The 20,125-nt window shown below is 42.1% G+C and overlaps 2 protein-coding genes across 2 annotated transcripts in view; both read left to right on the top strand.

The window, feature by feature from the left end:
* Positions 1–711: 711 nt before the first annotated feature.
* Positions 712–4,976, top strand: LOC134350259 (protein phosphatase 1 regulatory subunit 3C-like). Its single transcript, XM_063055277.1, has 2 exons — positions 712–832; positions 1,582–4,976. The coding sequence occupies exon 2, from the start codon at positions 1,625–1,627 to the stop codon at positions 2,510–2,512; it is 888 nt and encodes a 295-aa protein (XP_062911347.1). The 5' UTR covers positions 712–832; positions 1,582–1,624; the 3' UTR covers positions 2,513–4,976.
* A 2,967-nt stretch (positions 4,977–7,943) lies between these two features.
* Positions 7,944–20,125, top strand: part of gpat4 (glycerol-3-phosphate acyltransferase 4) — a 110,777-nt gene continuing 98,595 nt past the window's right edge. The window contains exon 1 of the mRNA XM_063056809.1: positions 7,944–8,279. Within this exon, the coding sequence (XP_062912879.1) occupies positions 8,115–8,279 (165 nt within the window). The 5' untranslated portion in view covers positions 7,944–8,114. The remainder of the gene's footprint in view (positions 8,280–20,125) is intronic.

Genomic DNA, 20,125 nt, shown 5'->3' on the forward strand with positions numbered 1-20,125 from the left:
TACGTCGTGAAGTGTGTTAGCTGTTCAGTACTATGAAATACATGATAAATATAGAAAAAAATAAATAAACGAATTACAGTATATGTACGTGTATATTAAATAGTTAAATTAAAATAGTAGTGGAAAAACAAATAATAAAAAGTGAGGTAGTGTTTATGGATTTAGAAATCGGATTAAAAGAAGTCCAAAAGGTTGTTAGACACGACTTTTCCCTAAACACGCCTATCCAATAGCCCCTGTGCTATTCCAAGTCTGTTGGAATACATTCCAAATGTGTTGTTAGATCAGTACATTATCAGGAGCAGGCGATAGCTCCCGAGTTGTGAAACACTCGGCAATCTACCCAATACTTATGGTGGGAAACTTGGCATTCACTTTCACGCCGTGAATTTGGGAGATTCACCGCAGTGGATTATGGTGGCGAGGTTTAAGTGATTCTGTTAATTTGCCCGGTAATTGAATCAGGGAATGAAATCGGTGAATTGCTCATTGTTCCAGATATGTCCCCACGAACACATCTCGTCCACAGTGGCTCCTCTTTAATTCCGGTTCCCGACTGTCCGAGGGGGGGAGAGACGCACAGGACCCCGCGGATCCCTCTCCCGCTGACACACGGTCCCCGTCTTGCGCCTGCTGATTGGCTGCCGGTGGTCAGGCTGCGCTCGCTATTGGTGCGCTGTCGCCGGGGCGGGGTCCGCCGACAGTCGTGAGGCGGCGGCAGCTGGAGTTGGCGTCAGACGGGCTGCTGTTTCGGGACATCCTGCAGCCTGGGGCTTTCGGCGGTCGGGGTGGGCCTGTTACCCCTCAAACCTCACCCAGAGTCCGGGGTCAGGTACGAGGAGAGAGGATAGGCTGTTTGATACTTCTGTTTTGGGGGGAGCGTATAGGCTCCCTGTACCTGGGGGGAGTGAGTCAAGGGTGGGGAGGAGGAGGCTGCCTGTAACGGGGAAGGGTGGGGGTAAGCTGCAGGTAACTGGGTAGGGGGTGGGTATGGGTGCGATAGGCTGCCTGTATCTGGGTAAGGGGGGAGGGGTGTTGGGAGAAAGGGTAGTCTGCCTATACTGGGGTGAACTGAGGCTCTCTGTATGGGGGCGGAGAGGAAAGGCAGACAAGGTTGGCTGCGGCTAGGTAAGGGGGTGCAAAATGAGTTTGTTTCTACCTGGGGTGGAGGGCAGGGGCTCTGTGTGTATTGTAAGAGGGGTCTGTGTCCAACTGCCTGTGTCAATGTGGGGAATGATCTTTTGCTTAGGACCTTCACTGTCTGTGAAGGTCTTGATTAATTTTGTCTGACACTGGGTATTTTCCCCTTTCTCTTCTTGGGTTTCAGTAGTCATTAGTGTGTGTGTGTGTATTTCACATTTTTAGAAGGAAGTTGCATAGTTGGCCATAGTGTATTATACTGTGGTGTGGGTAGGAAGCAAATCAGAAGACATCTGGTGCTCCTTCGACCAGCTTTTGCTTTGCCTAGTGGGGTGATGGGGGATGGAGCTTCCCTGCCACAATAACTGTGTGCAATTTCTGCGCAATAATCTATTTTTTGTTGTCTACTTCTCTAACCACCTCCCCCTTTCCTTTCTCCAGGAATTTGACTGCCTGCTGTCTTCAGCTGTCACATCCTCCAGCCATGCCTGTCGATTTTGCCAGGAAGCTCTGCCTTAATCACTCCCCTCCCTTTCACAGTTTCTTGAGCCACCAGGACTTCAGAGGAGTCAACAAATCCAGACTGAAGCCTCTGCGCTCGTGCCTGAATCTTCGTAATGCAGAATGCCTGGACAAGGAGGGATGGAAAGTTTGCCCCCCTAGTAGTGTTGAGAAAAAGAAGGTAGTTTTCGCTGATACGAAGGGTTTTTCACTCACTGCTGTTCAAATGTTCTCGGAGCTTGAGGATGATTTGTCAGACCTTCAGTTTGAGCTCTCTGACCTCGCAGATTGTGATCCACAACCTACCAAGAATGAGAAGCTGTCTTTAGACTTTCACCTCCCCACTGAAGATTATTTAAGCTTCCGTTCTCGATTGCAAGAAAACTTTGTCTGCCTTGAAGACTGTGTGATCCATGAGAAGTTCATTTCTGGAACAGTCAAAGTTAAGAATCTTGACTATGACAAAAAAGTTATGATTAGAATCACCTTTGATTCCTGGAAAAGCTTCCAAGACATTGAATGCATTTACCTGAGCAATGCATATGGCTGTGTAGACACAGACACCTTCTGCTTTCAGATCCACCTGCCAGAAAGACTCCAAGCTCTCTCAAAGATTGAGTTCTGTGTATGTTTCAAATGTGGCCAAGATACCTTCTGGGACAACAATAATAAAGAGAACTATAGAATTGTTGGTGGAGGTGGGCAGTCAGCTGGTGGAAAAACTCACTATTCCCAGGAATCATCTTATTATGACATTCGGGGGAAAGCACAAGAAGTAGATTTTGAACAGTTTGGCAGTCCCCGATTGGCTGACTCGATATTCTCCCAGTGGCAGAGCTGGGGTAGGTTTGACGGTGGTCCCTTCTGGTGAAAGCTTCTGGTCCCCGATTGGGAATCAGCTAATTATTTTAAAATAATAATTTAAGTTTGGGTTGGATGTATGATGTCCACTGACTCAAGGTTTGGTGGGCGTTGCATGAACACTGAATACTAAGTGTGATGCTGTAAGACTATAGCTTCATCGCTCTGTTGCTGTTGACGAGACTTGATTTTATTGTGACCCTGATCTTCCTCATCTTTTTGCCTGGTTTACAAAGTGGCAGGGAATGTCCAGCATTTGGCTAACAGGATGATGAGGACGTGCTTTGGAATAAGTGTACTGTTTTGATTAGAATAACATAATACTGTACCTGATATCTTAAAATGTCTACTGTAGTAAACTTCTGGCCTGCTGTCAATGACTTGCAAAAGCAGAGGCGGCGGTACCTGAACTTTGAACTTCACAAGTCAAACTTGCACATACAGGACACATTTGTTTAACTATTTGTCACTTGTTCATTGTTCTGTCCATAATTTGTCACATAATAGGACAATTATCTTTTGCTAATGGTGATATCAGTGCTCCCAGCAAGCTGTGGAAAACTGGGCTGGTGTTGCAGTGATCACTGAAGTTAAAAACGATTTAAGGTTGCAAATCAGGACCACTTTCTTGGATCTGGTGGCACATTTAAACAGAGAATGGATAGCTATTGCATAGCTAGCTCCCCATGGTATTCTCAGCCCTCCTGATGTTTTCAGAGTGCTTGTTTTGTTAAATGTACAATAATACTGTTCTTTTAGTTGTATTAACGTTTTGGTTCTTATTGCAATGTCTTATCTCGGACAGATGCTCAGAGCATCTTCAAATCCTGCCTACCTTTGCATCTTTCTGCACACGAAGCAATAGAGATAGCTCAGTCTTCATGCCAGTGAGGAGGGCGATACTCTTCAAAGGGCTGGAAGGATTGGAGTTTTGCCTCTACGGCTTGAACTGTGGCTAGTTCGGGGTGATGAGAACGCATGTTAAATTTGCCAGTTTGTTCATACTTTCAATGAGGCAATTCCGAAATTGTGTGGCTTTGAATTACGAAATGATGACGAGGCTTCCTTCATGTTTTAACACTTTTTGAATAGTTTTATTGAGTGCTTTGATTTTCATTGAGGCTGCAAAGTGGGTGCTCAAACAAGATTACCTCTTAATGTTCAGCTATCCAACATAAGTAAAATGAAAAATGGATAAAACGATTTAATAAATGAGACTGCTGGGCATTTACAGGCAATGTTTGCTTTACAGTGCTTCTGCAGAGTTAAGGGAGATTGAAGTGACTCAGCTGCATGAAGTGTGAATCTGTTAATCGATTGCTGTTAACAAAAGGTTGTTATCTTCATAATGAAAACTTAATTCATTGCGGGGGGGGGGAGGAAGAAGCTTAAAATCTTTGCCACTGGTACTTCTGGCTCTCCACCCCCCCCCACCCAGTTTGACTTTGTTAGTTCCTGAGCGCAGCATCAGACTGTCACTAAGAGTGGTATGCTGTGTCACTAGGAGTAGTATGCTGTATCATTCACCATGATGTCCTGGTGGGGACTGAGCAACTGGTCTGGATCAGCACTCTCACGGGACCACCTGGGATTGCCCACTCACTTGCTAAAATGACATCTGATTTCCAGTTGCTCAAACAGCGTTTGGCTGCAGGCGAGGAAGATGTACAAGATGTTAAATTGCAATAGTTTGTAGATTGGGGTTGATTTCATGTATAATGCCGGCTGATTTTTTTTTGAGTTGACGCTTCCAGTGTTATTTTAAAAATAAAATCTTTTTCTGAACTTGGGGGGCTTTTTGCACTATTTGATGAGCCGCTGGCAGATTAGGAACCAAACACTAGAAAACAGATGAACTGAATGAGGTTTCTTTTGCATGAACCTCCCTGCTGGAATGTTAAAACCAGCGCACCGTGATGGAAAGTGATTCTGGGACTCACAGGACAAAGTGAGGTGTGGCAAAAAGATTCCCGTGAATTTATAAATTCTGTGAGACCCACTGATCCCAAGATTTGTTTTTTTTTGTTCATTGGGTGGCAAATTTAGGGGGAAAGTGCAGGAGGAAAAACGTTTTGGGAAAGTGAATCTTTCCATCAATAAAGACTTGAAGTAATAACACTACGATGAGCTGTGACATCTCCAGAGGTCTCGAACACTGCAATAAGTTTATGGTGGGCACTTAGGAAAGGTTCAATACAGAGTTAACTCAGTGGTGTAGGAGAAAGATGCTTTCCTCATTGGTTTTTTTGCACTATGTACAGACATTTGGTAATGGGGCCTCATAGTATGAAGCAATGGTTATTGTCACCTGATTAACTCCCTGTGTGAGATAAGAGAAATATTAGCTGTAACAGGGAATGTGGTTCTGTTTTATAACTCTGATGCCTGCCTGTTCTGAAGTATTTATGTTTGTATTTGTTATGCTTGAATATTAAATTAATGCTATTTTGTATATTTAAAAAATAAAGGTTACATGGAGTTAATAATTAATTTGGTGTGTTTTTTTCCTCTGCCGACCTTTTGCAGGGCCACTAAATGGTAATCTTTTGTCTTGCACAGTCTGGGGGTGATTTCTTTAGTCATCTGTGATTTGGTGTTGAAGTGGGCATTGTTGACCATGGCTAAATGGGGGTGGAATTACCAAGTTCTTTAGTATTGCCTTGGATTCTACTACTACATACAATACGCCGCTCACTAGAAATGAAAAGTGAATTCCTTTGCACCTCCAACAATTTGGCATCTTCCGAGGTTTCTGTCCCCATATAGTGGTGCCCTAGGCTAATACAGCTGAGCACTGGCTCTGTCATTGTGCAGTGTTTACATTCCAAACTCCTTGATGATCCTGAAAACAATGGAAACCAGCTGATGCAGCTCAAGCCAGCACATAATTGAGATGCAGCTGTTGATATTGACAGGGAGCTGGTCTTCCAGGTGCTGGGTGTAACTCGAGAGTGAGTCCCTCTTTTTTCTTTTACTGGTTCAGTTTGAAACTAGTCTTTGGGCATTGTTCGACCAGCAGCGGAGGTCTCTTCCCTAAACCAATAATTAAAATAATTCCTAGTCCTTGATGGATGAGCAGTAGAGGGGGGCACCAAATGAAGGAAAAGCAAGTTACAACAGGGACACTTCTTGACCGTAGGCTGTAGGAAGTTCATATGAACACGTAGGTTTGCTCAGCACAAGTTACGGATAAATGGGGTTGAAGCTAGTTAGGATGCAAGTGTACTAAGTTCCAGATGGGATAACGTTGGAGATCGTCAAGGGCATTGAGAGGGTTGAATCATGGTAACAAAGATTTTTGGCATTGAGATGGAGAAGATGTGGTTGAAGTGGAGAAGGTAATTTGAGATCTTGCTGTTGGATTGGAAATTCAGAATAGGATTAAGACAGATCCAGAGAATGCAAATGGTCTGGTTTTTCTGTGATGATTGGAAAGCGGCAAAAGAAACTTGATGCAGGGGTTCGAAGAAGATGGAGTTGGTTTTTCTCCATTCTTTAGGCAGCCTTGGTTCACTCAGGACTAGATGTGAGTAGGGAGGGACGGAGGGAGCTTTAAGTTGAGAACAAGATCTAAACATTGAAATGTCATGTCTATTACAAGCCATGGTATTTTATTTGGGCAAGCCGTCCAAGAGTATTTTTTTTACTTGGGTTCTAGACCAGAAGACAAGAAGATCTTAAATGTTGGTCTTTCTATATGGAACCTTCTATGATGATTGTCTCTACTTCAGTGTGGCTCTTATTCCATGCTACTGCAACTAAGAAATATGCCTATCTGTGGCATTTAATTGTGGACATCTTTTGCCAGAAGATATATTGAATAGACCAGAATAAGTCTGGAATTTTTCCCCTCTATGGTAATTTCAATGTACACCCAGGAGCAGCCTGTTAAGTCCAGTGTTCTGCTTTGTAGAAGTACAGGATGTATGTACCCTGACAAAGTCCAAAGCATTCCTTCCACATCTTGGTGTACAATTCAGTGGGCAATGGGCAGCTGTCAATCCCATTACAAAATCTTCAATAGTGAACCTTTCTCAACTTGAGGGTGACTAATCTTTGTACTTCTTTCTTTTTTTTCGCGAAGAAAAAGCATTTCAGGATGTATATTGTATACATTTCTCTGACATTGAATTGAACCTTCTGAACCTTTGAACCAACATGATTTTGGAGACCCACATTCAAGATGGATCTCAATAGATTTTTTTTTGTAAATTAGTGAAATTGAAGGGTATTTGACGAATACACAAATAGTAATGAACTTTAAGGGTCCAATGACCTTTTGCCAACATATGTTAAGTGTTGCTATGGTTTATGTTGGAGTGTAACGAGACCACACCTGGAATACTTTGTACAATTTTTGTTCTCCAATAATGCATATGATGCATTGCAGCAAAGATTCACTGATGGATATCCGACCTTTCGGTACTTTGCACCTGCTCTGCCATTCGCTGACCTAATCTACTTTCTTTGCTTGGTCTCCATAGCTCTTGACTCCCTAACTGAGGTTTGTAATCTCTGCATTAACAATATGTACTTTCAACTCACTTGTCTTAAATGGGCACCGATTTATTGAGACAATGCCCTCTGGTTCCAGTTCTCTGCTCAACATCTACGACGAATATTGCGTCAAGAAAGTTAACTCTCATGCTTCTAAAATCTCTTTTCTATACGCAGAATCACCCTAGTGTTCCTTCCTTGTGCCATTCAACCAAATCAATAGAGACTCAAGGTTCAGTCCTATCCCTGATCTTGCTGGCACCTACGTTAGGTTAAATTACAGTGGCCAATTCGTCCACCAGCATAGTTTTGGGATGTGGAAGCCGAGGAAACGGAATGCAAACTCTCCACACACACACCGCGCCAAAGATCGGGATTGAACCCATGTCATTAGAGCTGTGTCACTGCTGCACAGTCTCTGCCATCTTGCGCTTTCTGTTGCTTGCATGGAATGGCTTGAATATCTTTCTCAATGTATGAAGTGTCACTTGGAGCGAAGGTTTGCTGGTGATGAGAGAAGGAGAGAGAGTTTGGAGATTTGCACGATTTTAAACATTTCTCAATTTGCTAACAGTAAGTGTTGCAGTGATGCAAACTGGAAAATGCTGACTATAGATTGATCTTTGGAAAGATTCCTCGCCACAGATGTTGCCCAACCTGCATTTTCTGGCGGTTTCTATTCATTTCAGATTTCCATCAATTGCGTTTTCATTACTTTAATTTTGCGTTTGCTGCTGCAGCGCGCGCTCAGGGCCGCTGGGGGGCGCTCGCTCTCGCCCGTGCCCGCCGTTCCCCGGCGGTGCGCACGCAGCACGCTGGGAGCCCGCCCACGTGCGCGCGCGCGTGTACGCCGCCCCGCTCAGTGATTGGTGGGTTTGTGACGCGCGCGCAGCCCGGGCAGAAGCTCCGGGGTCGCGGGCCGGGGGGGAGGGTGGTGGGGCGAAGCTGCGGGGACGCGGGCCGGGGCACGGCGGAGGCTCGGGCTCGGGGAGCGGGGCCTGCGGGGCGGACAGACCGGAGTACTGGCGGCTCCTGCCCACGCGGTGAGGGAAGGCGCCGGGTTGAGGGGGCAGCTGTGGGAGACGGCCCGCTGGTTCTGAGCCCATCCTGGAAGCATGTGGTTCCTCATGCCCTTCGACAGCCTGGTCTGTACCCTGCTGGGCATCTCGCTGACCGTCTGGATCACCCTCCTGCTGGTCTTCATCATCGTGCCTGCCATCTTCGGCGTGTCCTTCGGCATCCGCAAGCTCTACATGAAAACCCTCCTCAAAGTTTTTGAGGTAGGTCAGGCTGCAACCGGCCTCGCTGAGTGGGCAGTAAACGACCCGGGCTGGAGGGACAGACCCTTGGCCCAGCAAGCTATTTTAATGCATGCCCTCACCTGTTTCTGGGGACTCTTAAAATAGCCAAGTAGCTCCATGTCTGGCGGCAGGAAAAGATTGGTGATGGAAACGGTATTGCAACTTAATGGGATGAATTTGATCACTAGCTTTTCTTACCCAGTTTGTGTAAACCTCTGAGATGGCAGGATATGACTAGCGGGCTCTTTCAAAGGCAGATGGGGTCCTTAATTGTATAAACTGAGACTAAATTAGAGTACAGAAGCGAGTTACGTTCCGCTTTTCGAATAGATAGGACCAGAATGAGTATCTTATTTAATTTTAGGCATGATTTTGGAAAAATGTCAGGTCTTTGTAGACAATGCTGGAACTTACTAACATGGTATAAGGAATAAGAGACTTCCATGTTAATGAATGCATTGCAGTAATAAGGTATTTTTCAGAGAACATTCTCCAGAGCATAGGAAGAAACAAGGATGATTGCTTTGCTGGGGATGTGCTGTCAAGCATGCTGACAATGAATAGTTGTGTTGGAAAATCACAGAGGGGTGTGAGATGAATGGGGCTATAATAGAAGAAAATTAAAGCTTATCCCGTTGTTAACTAGTTTTCCTTGGTGTGAATGGCTGAAGAAGGCAAGGAATTACTAAAGAGTGCCCAAAATCTTTGAGCTGGAATAGAGGGATAGTAATAGACCTAGTCTTCAGGATTGTGGTTAGATTAAATCCAGTACTTAAGTGTCAATAGGAGAACATTTTGAAGGTAGAAAGGATGAGCTCTAAGTTTAGTATTAATGAAAAGTTTAAGGATTGTCCATAAGTACTTAATTTGGGAAATGTTACTAAAATCAGTCTCGACAGAACCAGGCAGACATACGCTGGCAGTCGCTTACATGTACAGTTGCAAGAAAAAGTTTGTGAACCCTTTGCAATTACCTGGTTTTTCTGCATTAATTACTCATAAAATGTGGAATCATCTTTGTTTAAATCACAACAATAGACACGTGCAATCTGCCGAAACTATTAACGCACAAACAATTGTACTAGTTTTCGTCAATACTGAGTACACCATTTAAACAATCACAGTCTATGTTCAAAAAAGTATTTTTAACCTCTGGGGTCTACAAAAGCCATTTGGAGTTGGTGTCCAAATCAATGAGCTGAGATTGGAGGTGTGGGTTGTGGAGGTGCCCTGACCTATGTATTTTTAAAAAAAGGACCTGCAAGGTCAGGTTACTGACAGAGCCTGCTCTTGTCAAGAGAGATCTGTTTACCTCAATCAAAACAACTTTTAGAGGACTTTAGAAGAAGGATTGTCGTGATGTATAAAGCTGGAAATGGCTATAAAAGCATTTCTTAAAAACCCAAGTGTTCATCAGTCTACAGGAAAAGAAAATGTCTACAAGTGGAGGAAATTCTGTACTGTTGCTACTCTCGCTAGGAGTTGGTGTTCTTGCAAAGATCACACCAAGAGCAAAGAACCCAAGGGTAACAGGAAGACTTGCAGAAATCTTTAGACCTTGCTAAAGTCTCTGTTTATGTGTCTACTATACGAAAAACACTGAACAAGAGTGGTGTTCATGGAAGGATAACATAGAGGAAACCACTGCTCTCCAAAAAACAAACATTGCTGCATTTGCTTCAAGTTTGCAAAAGACTACCTGGGTGTTCCACAATGCCTCTGGGACAACGTTCTGTGGATAGATGAGACAGAAGTTGAACTTTTCGGCAGAAACGCCCATTGCTGTGTTTGGAGGAAAAAGGGCACTAAACACTAACACCAAAACCTCATCCCAACTGTGAAGCACGGTGGAAGGAGCATCATAGATTGGAGCTGCTTTGCTGCCTCGGGGCCTGGGCAGCTTGTAATTGTTGAAAGAACAATGAATTCAAAATTGTATCAAGACATTTTACAGGAGAATGTCAGGGTAGTGGTCCGTCACCTGAAGCTTAATAGAAGCAACAAGCCAATGATCTGAAACACGAGAGTAAATCAACAGCAGCATGGTTTAAAAAGAAGAAAATTCATGTTTGGGATAGCCAAGTCAGTCCACAGCTTAACCCAATTGATATGCTGTGGCATGACCTGAAAAGAGATGTTCATGCAAGGTATCCCAGAAATATTGATAAATTGAAACAGTTTTGTATGGAGAAATGGTATAAAATTGCTCCTCGACATTGTGCAAGTCTGACCAGCAGCTACAGAAAATATTTGGTGGAGGTTGTTGCTGCTAAAGGAGGTTCTACCAGTTATTAAATACAAGGGTTCATGTACTTTTTCCAGCCTGGACTTAGAATCATTAAACATTGTGTTCAATAAAGACAAAAAGTACAATTGTTTGTGTGTTATTAATTTAGGCAGAATGTGTTTGTCTATTATTGCGACTTAGATGATCTGATCACATTTTGAGTAATTAATGCAGAAAACCAGGTAACTGCAAGTGAAGATTATCAGTTCCTTGTTGACAATGTTGAGATTTATTAAAATAGTATTGAGAATATGCAATTTCTAAATTAATTATAGAATGCATTACTTCACTAATGGCTGGTTGGCGGGGGTGATAATGTTGGGAAGAATAAAAAAAACATGGACTATTGTTTGTTTGGAAATTAAACACCAGCATCGTCTGTTGTAGGCAACCAACCTGCTACTACCTCATCACTGCATAATTCAGTTCACTGCTGCTCAATACTCCACCTTTTATTCTTTCTTTTAAACATCCACATCCTTTTTAAAAGCTATTCTGAATTCTGCAAAATTACTGATTCTGGTCAGGAAATTCATTGTTTAGTTCATTGGTATAAATTCTACCTGCCCTTCAGTTCTTCTAGTGATCCATTACTAAAAACCTTTCATTATCAGTTCGACATCCACGGAAAGAGATTTTGGCCCATCAAATCATCTCAGTTTTGCACTGTTCTCATAGATAATCACAAATACTGTTCTGATGCAAGATCGCAAGCCAGATTAAGCAGCATCTCATTTCAGATAGTGTCACAGACCTGATGTATTAATGCTACCCGATCAGCTGAGTGCTTTTGGCAATTTCTGATTTTATGCCACCTAACCTTGTCCCAATGAAGGAGGCTGAAAATCTTTGCTTTTTGATAAGTTTACATAATGAATTTCTCCTGCTTCCTTTCTCAAGTAGGCCCATCTATAACAACATATTATGTTGAAGATTAATGAAAGTTATGTTTGGGTTCAGGCCTGCATTAATTCACTATACACCCTTTTAAAGATTTTGTAATCTGAATGTGGAGTCTTAGAGCATGGAAACAGGGCCTTCAGCGTAACGGGTACATGCCAGTCAAGGTGCCCGTTTAAGTGTTTGTCATTTGCCCATATCCTTCAAAAGCTTTCCTCTTCATGTACCTGTCCAACTTTTATGCCTTTTAAGAGGCACTGTACCTATTTTGACCATTTCCTTTGGCAGTACATTCTACATATGAACTGCGTAATTAAAAAAAAAAGTCCCTCAAGTTTCTATTAAATCTCTTACTTCACCTTAAACCTCTGCTGTGTAGTTTCTGATTACCTATGAACAATTCTATGAAAATCTGCAAAGGATAGGACTGATAAAGGAGGAGACAGCTGCTAAGAGGTGCCCTGTAAGCTTAGGATAGTACAGTGACCATAGCGAGTAGAGCAGCTACTGAGTCCAATTCCAAACTTTTGGCCCTGTGTGTGTGGTGGTTGCACTTTCTCTCCACAACTGTGTAGGTTTCTTCCAGGTGATTGTGTTGCCTCCCACATTCGAAGTACGAGTCTATGACGGCGAATGCACTCTGAATTGTTCTCACACAATTACACAGCAGAGGTTTAAGGTGAAGTAAGAGATTTAATAGAAACTTGAGGGACTTTTTTTAATTACGCAGTTCATATGTAGAATGTACTGCCAAAGGAAATGGTCAAAATAGGGCCAAAGTTTGGAATTGGACTCAGTAGCTGCTCTACTCGCTATGGTCACTGTACTGTCCTAAGCTTACAGTGCACCTCTTAGCAGCTGTCTCCTCCTTTATCAGTCCTATTCTTTGCAGATTTTCATAGAATTGTTCATAGATTTAAAATCAGGGCGCTAGATTTGGGAACTGGGTCTATGATTTTCCACAGAAGCTTGAGTTGCATTGTGGAGGAAATTCAGACTATTAATTGTTTACATGTTGTAGGCATGGAAGATGAGGTCAGCATGGACTGGATGGGCCGACAGATCGGTTTCTATAATTCTAGATATCTTTCACTTGCTGTGCAATAGCAGAATAAGTTTGTCATGTTAGTGTTCTGGAGTATACAGGTCACAATCCCACAGAAAGGCGAGCCCCTTGGATCGGATCATATAGGCAGCAAATCTGCTTTGGTCTATAGCTAATTCCTTTCAAGTTGTATAATGAGTAGTGTTAATACTTCGTGCTTAATGTTGCAGTAGCATCAAAACAGCTGTAATCTAATCTTGGTTTTCATTTTTATGAAAACAAAGTTGTAATCATATAACAATTATATATATCATTCGAGAGATTAGATAACAATTTAGCACAAGTATTTTTTTTAATACCCCAGTACATACTGTGCAAGTTGTATTGAAGTTTGGGGCGCTGCCTTTTTGTGTGCTGGAAATGTTTTTTTTTCACATCAGACCCTTGTGTTTAAACGAAGACATTGACATATTTTAAATAGAAGATACTGTTATTTATTTAATCAGTATTTCTGTTTTCAAGATCACAGACAATGTGATTTTAGGCAAGAGTTATTGACAGTTTACTACTATGAACTCACAAGGTAGTGAGCCCAGAAGCAGAAAACTCCATCTGTTTTCATAAACTTGAAACTGAATGCAGTTTTTCCAAACTTGTAGGAACTAGCTCCTTCTGCATTTAAAACGTCATTGACAAGCTGGCACGAGGAAACCTGCAGATGCTGGAAATTCAAGCAACACACACAAAATCTTACTATCTCTTCTTTCAGTTAGTCCTGATGAAGGCTCCCGGCCCGAAACTTCGACTGTACTCTTCCTATAGATGCTGCCTGGCCTGCTGCGTTCACCAGCAATTTTTGTGTGTGTTGCTTGTCAAACTGTTTTCAGTTCCTCAATACAACTCTCTCTTAGGAAGCATCTTAGAGTCATGCATTTATTCACTGCTAGGTATCTGGCAGTCCAGCACCATAATGGTATACTGTATTTTTATATCCTTAGTGTGGCCCATCCAGGGGTGTAGGACTGTCTGTTCTCAAAGTTCAAAGTCAATTTGTTATCAAGTACATATATATCAATTTGAGATTCATTTTCTTTTGGGCATTCACAGTAAATACTAAGAAACACAATAGAATCAATGAAAAACCGCACACAAGCTACCAATGTGCAAGTCAACAATATACAAAAGGGGAAAAAAAAGATGAGCATTAATTATGGAGAACTTGAGATGAAAAGTCTTTGAAAGTGAATCGATAGATTGTGGGAACTGTTCAATGTTGGGGTGAGTGAAATTGAATGGAATTATCCCCTCTTGTTCAAGAGCCTAATAGTTGAGAGGTAATAACTGTTCCTTAAGCTGGTGGTATGGGTCTTGAGGCTCCTGTACCTCCTTCCTGATGGCAGCAGCGAGAAGAGAGCAAGGCCTGGATGGACAATGTGGCATACTCTCTAATTCTGGCACTCAGTTCTTCATTCCTTCACTGTCAACCGGCATTATGTGCTAAAATCTCTGGAGTGAGCCTCGAAGTCAACAGCATTTCATTTTGGGGAGCGCTATTTATTGAGGCACAGCTGACGTGAAACAGTGGAATTTGATTCCCTTTAGATAATGTTGTCAAAGGTCACGTTGATGTGGAAGTGATTATGTGGAGGTTGTGGAGAATTGTTGCATAATTTGTCAGAGTACTTGCAGAACTGGACTAAGTCTACTTCAGTACGTAATTTAGCAAACAAAAAATGTTTCTGTTTTGGTACAATCAGTTTCTGAAAAAGCATAGGAGATATATGGGTAATTTATTGGTCGTATTGTAATTTTTTTTGGTGTTAGGCTAATTAGAGAAATGGAACGATGACTCCCAACTTGAGACTAATCAGCCCATCATGCTTATGTCAGCTCCTGGATAAGCACTCTAGTGAAATTTACAAAAGTAATCCTAATGTTGACCTCTGGGGAAGTGACATTATAAATGGCTATGCTGTTTGTAAATTATTTCCTTCTCTTTTTCCAGATTTGCATTCAGGCTACCACTGTCTGTTATGTCGTTCATTGTCAAACATGTTTTGAAACATCACACAAATCTCATCAGTACTTTTGTAATGCTGGCACTGCAGCCAATGCTTGACATTGATTTCCCGTTCCTAATTGCTATAGAGAACAATTTGTGTAGCGAAGTTGCTCCTACTGTAAGAAGTAGGATCCTGGATCTTTTTCAGCATCTGTGAAGGATTAGAGATGTATTTCTTCAAGATTCACAATTGTTTAATGTAATTTCCTGTAATTGTAAGGAGAATGAAAAAATTGTTAGTCTGGATCCAATGCAGCACAAAAAAAAATAAAAGATAAAGAATGCAATAATTAAAAAAACATAAATACAGTAATTATAAATATATAAGATAGCTTATATGCATAGATTGGTTGTATGTCCATAAAGTGACACTAGGTTATACATAAGGTGGCTGATGGGAAGTGGTGAAGGTAGTGAGTGGAGGTGTTGATCGGTCTTACTGCTTGGGGAAAGTAACCGTTTTTGAGTCTGGTAGTCTTGTTGTGGATGCTATGTAGCTTTCTCCCTGGTGGCTCATGAACAGGGTGTGTGGGATCGTTCAAAATGTGACTGGCCCCTTTCCAGCATCTTTCTGTATGCACGTCCTTGATAGTGGTGCCAGTGATAAATTGGGCAGTTTTGACTGCACACTGTAGAGCCTTCCTGTCTGCTGCAGTGCACTTTCTAAACCAGCAGTAATGCAACTTGGTAGGATGCTCTCTGCTGCACATCTGTTGAATGACATGAATATGGATGTGCAAAGTCCAGCTCTCTTCAGCCCCCTCAGAAAACAGAGCCATTGGTGAGTTTTCTTTAGTGTGTCAGATGTATTCTCGGACCAAGAGAGGTTGTGTGTGATGTGCACTCCCAGGAGTTTAAAACTGCTTGCAGTTTCTGCTGCCGTCACCAATGTAAAAGGGGGTGTGTGTTCTCCTGAACTCGATAACCATCTCCTTTGACGTCTTGACATTAAGGAAAAGGTTATTTACCTGGCACCATGCCTCAAGGTTTTCTGCCTCCTCTCTGTAGGCCACCTCATTGTTGTTGGTGATGAGCCTCACCACAGTCCTGTCATTAGCAAACTTGATAGTGTTGCTTGGGTGTTTGGAGCAGAGTGAGAGCAGAGTGTACAGCAATGGGCTTTGCACACAGGCTGGGGGGTTGGGGGGGAGGTGGAGGATGTTGGGCAGTTAGGAGCAGCTATGCATCCTGACTGATGTCTGTTCTTTAGGAAATCCGACACTCAATTGCACAGTGATATGTTTAGACCACTGAGCAGGAGTTTGTTCACGGTCTGTGGGACAATAGTGTTGAATGCCGAGCAGAAATCTAGAAACAGCATTCTGGCATAAGCGTCCTTGTTTTCTAGGTGTGTCAGGGCCAGGTGCTATGGCTGTAGTGGTTCTGTCGGTAAGCAGGTGTCTAACGTGACAGGATTGGAGTTTGTGATATGTGCATTGATCAACCTAACAAAAGGGATCATAAATTGGAGAGGAAGGCTTGGTGAGCTGCTGTAAAGCATCGTAATGATGGTTTACACAGGTGTGTCAGTGATGAATAGAGTGAATGTGTAGGATATATTGATGCTTTGTCCTGGGTGGTGTTGAATTTGATTATTGTTGGAGCTGTCTTGTTTTAGGTAAATGAAGAGTATTCTATCACTTGTCTGCAATACCTTATAGAAACAAAGTCTTTAGAGAGAGTCATTCATCGTAATGTTCTCAGCTTGTGACCTCTTGTAATCACAGTGTTTGTGTGGCTGGTCTGGTATTGTTTCTGGTCAATTGTAATAGATATAATTGCATGTTACTTGCCATGTATTAGTCCAAGCCTATGTACAAGCCAGCTCTGGCTGCAAACAGGCCTGTGTTACTTCACTATCTGTGACATTTGAAGTTGAACAGCATCCTGGTGGAATTACCACTGAAATGGTGAATAGGCCATTGAACTAGTTCGAGGTGGTCAGGCCTCGGACAGTTGTCTGAGGAACTCCTGCAGCATTGCTCTAAAAACTACAGATTATGTGCCAGGGAACACCCCCGCCCCCCCCCCCCCGATTCTTATTGGTTTAAGTTTTACTGGTAGCTCTACACTCAGTCAGATGCTGTCTTAATGTGAAGGACGGTTATTCTCACTTTTACTCAGCATATTTTGCTGTTTTTGGACCAAATGTTCAAAGAGGTTTGGAGCTGAGTGGTCCTGATAGAAAATCCTAACTAATGTTTTTAGCTGGGAATAGTTAGATACATTCTTTCTGTGGTGTTGAGTGTTTTGCAATTTCTTTCTGTATTTAGAGAAAAATCCTACCTTCTATTAACAATTAACTTTAGCTGTCACACATGCATCAAAACTTGTGAAATGCATTGTCTTGTTTCAATGACCACCATTGTCTGAGGATGTGGTGGGGGGCAGCCCACAGGTGTTGCCATGTTTCAAGCACCAACATAGCATGCCTACAACTTGTTAACCTTAATCCGTACGTGTTGGAAGGTGGGAGGAAACTAGAGCACCAGGAAGGAACCTACGCAGTAGTGGGGAGGGCATACAAACTTTACAGACAGTGGCAGAAATTGAACCCTGATTCTGGTGCTGTAAAGTGTTGTACTAACCTCTACGCAACCATGCCACCCACATTGTGGAGTAATACCAGAGGGCATGTATTTAAGGTGACAGGAGAGGGGGTCATTTTAAAGAAGCTGTGTGAGGCAAGCTTTTTAGACAGGAGTATGTCTGGAATATATGTTGCTATTGGTAGATACATTAGGGCCTTTTAGAGACGTTTAGATAGGCATATGAATGTGAGAAAAATAGAGGGATATGGACATTGTGTAGGACTAAGGGATTAGTATAGTTGGCTGTTTGATGACTAATTTATTTGGTTCTGCACCACATTGTGGGCAGAAGGGCTTGTTCCTGTGCTGTACTGTTCTAAGTTCTATTAGATTCTTTATGATGCTCTGGGTGTGGTGTTTACAGAAATGTGAGAGAAAAGACAATATTCCTGTTAATTAAAAGCACCAGTGGATTTTAGTAAGATTTATGCATTGTCGTTTGTAGGGCTCCCCTGCTGTTATCGCAAAACAGTATGTGAAAAAGGGTAAACAAGATATTCTGCAGATGCTAGAAATCTAGAGTAGCACAGATGAAATGCTGGAGGAATTTAGCAGGTCAGGCAGCATCTTTGGAAAGTTTATTCCTCTCCATAGGCGCTGCCTGACCTGAGTTCTGTTTATTTATGTACTTAGCAATACAGCGTGGAGTAGGCCCTTTGAGCCTTACTGCCTGGCAACCCTACAGCTGTGGTTTTACCCTAACACCTAATTACAGGACAGCTTACAGCGAACAGTTAACCTACCCGGACTGTGGGAAGAAACTAGAGCACCCAGGGAAAACCCACGCATTCCACAGGGAGGACATGCAGAGAGTTCTTACAGAATGGTGCCGGAATTGAAGTGAATTGAAGACCTCAAGTGCAAAGTTTAAACTTAGTGACAACAACTTGATTATTTTTACTGTATGATTATGGAAAATGCGTGACAAGTTGGTTTGAAATATTTGCAAAAATCATCAGTATACCACGCCATGACAGAATTTAATCAGCTTTTAACCTATACTTGCACGGGCAAGTTTCCTTCATTTGCCTTTTTGGATGCCAGTCTCACCTTCAGGCTTCACCTGAGAATGAGGCTGGGGTAGTTCAGTGTTATGGTACTGGAATGTTTTTGTTTGGTTCAGTTCAGGATGTAGAATGGAGTAATAGTTCTCAGTTACTGCTTTCATTAATAGTTATTAAAATAGGTACTTTTGCTTACTTTAAAATTCAAACAGATCAAGTTTAGGTGTCTATAATAGCAAATAACACATAACATCAGTATATTTAAAATCCATGTTTATACTAATTCGGCATATTCTTTGCTCTCAAACATTGATTTTTTTTTGTATTATTTAACTAATACAGACCTGAACAATAGCCAGATTGTGGGGCACAAATTACAACAGGAGACAGAAAAAGGCAATGTTACAATGGTTTGGGGGGGGGGGGTAGTTCAATATATAGGTATATTGGAAAAATTGAGACAGTGCTGGATTCCAAGGAAAGGAATTTGTAGAATGCCTATGAGATGGCTTTTAAGAGCAACTTGGAAAAGAGCACCGAGAAAAGGCAATTCTAGTTTGGGTGTTGTGTAATGAGCCAGATTTGTTTAGGGAGCTGAAGGTAAAGGAGCTCTTAGGAGACATTGATTATAATATAAATTTCACACTACAGTTTGAGAGAAGCTAAAATCGGATGTATTGCTACTACAGTGGAGTAAAGATAACTCCAGAGGCACGAACAAGGCGCTGGCCAACGTTGATTGGAGGGGGACACTAACAGGTATGATGGTACAGCAACAGCGTTCGGAGTTTCTAGGAGTATTTTAGAAGGTGAAGGATCACTTCATCCCATAGAAGAAATATTCTAAAGGGAGGATGAGGCAACTGTGTTTATGAAGGAAAGACAAAGACAACACAAAAGCAAATAAGAGGGCATATAATATCGCAAAACTTAGTGAGAAGCTAGAGATTTGTGAAGTTTTTAAAATCCAAACTGAAGGCAACTGAAAGAGCCATATAAGGAGAGAGAAGATGAAATATGAAATTAAGCTAGCCAATAATGTAAAAGAGGATACCACATGGATTTTTCAGATATATAATAAAGGAGATCAGAGTTTAGCACTGGAAATTGCTGCTAGACAGATAGTAATGGTTAACAGAGAAATGGTGGACAAACGTAATAAGTAGTTTGTGTCAGTTTTTACTGTGAAAGATGCCACTAGTATGCCAGAAATTCAAGAATGTCAAGAGGCAGAGGTGAGTGTGGTTGTGATTATTAAGGAGAAGGAATTTGGGAAGCTGAACGGTCTGAAGGTAGGAAAGTAATCTGGATCAGCTGGACTACACCCCAGTTTCTGAAAGAGGTAGTTGAAGAGACATTAGTAGTGATCCTTCAAGATCCGATAGATTCTGGAATGGTTCTGGAGGACTGGAAAATTGCAAATGTCAATCCACTTTTTAAGGAGGAGGGGAAGGCAAAGGACAGGAAATTATAGGTGCGACTTCAGTTGTTGGTAAGATGTTAAAGTCAATTATTAAAGATGAAATATTTGTGTACTTGGAAGCACGCAATAAAATAGGCTGAAGCTGGCATGGTCTTTGAGGAAATAACAGTCAGGATGAAAGAGTCAGTGGACGTTGTTTACTTAGATTTTCATAACATCTTTGACAAGGTACCACTTTTGAGGTACCTTGATAAGATAAGAGCTCATGATATTGAGAAAAGACAGTAGCGTGGCTAGAGGATTGATTGGCGGAAGGTGAAGAGTAGGAATAAAGGGGACCTTTCTGCTTGGCTGCTGGTGGCTCATGGTGTTCCGTAGCAGTCAGTGTCAGGTCCACTACTTTTCACTTTATATATAAATGATCTGCAGGATGAAATTGATGACTTTGTTGCTAAGCTTGCCGATGATCCAAAGGTAGGTGGATGAGCAGGTAGTGTTGCGGAAGCAGGAAGT

Source organism: Mobula hypostoma, chromosome 8, assembly GCF_963921235.1.
Source record: "Mobula hypostoma chromosome 8, sMobHyp1.1, whole genome shotgun sequence".
Taxonomy (NCBI): Eukaryota; Metazoa; Chordata; class Chondrichthyes; order Myliobatiformes; family Myliobatidae; genus Mobula; species Mobula hypostoma.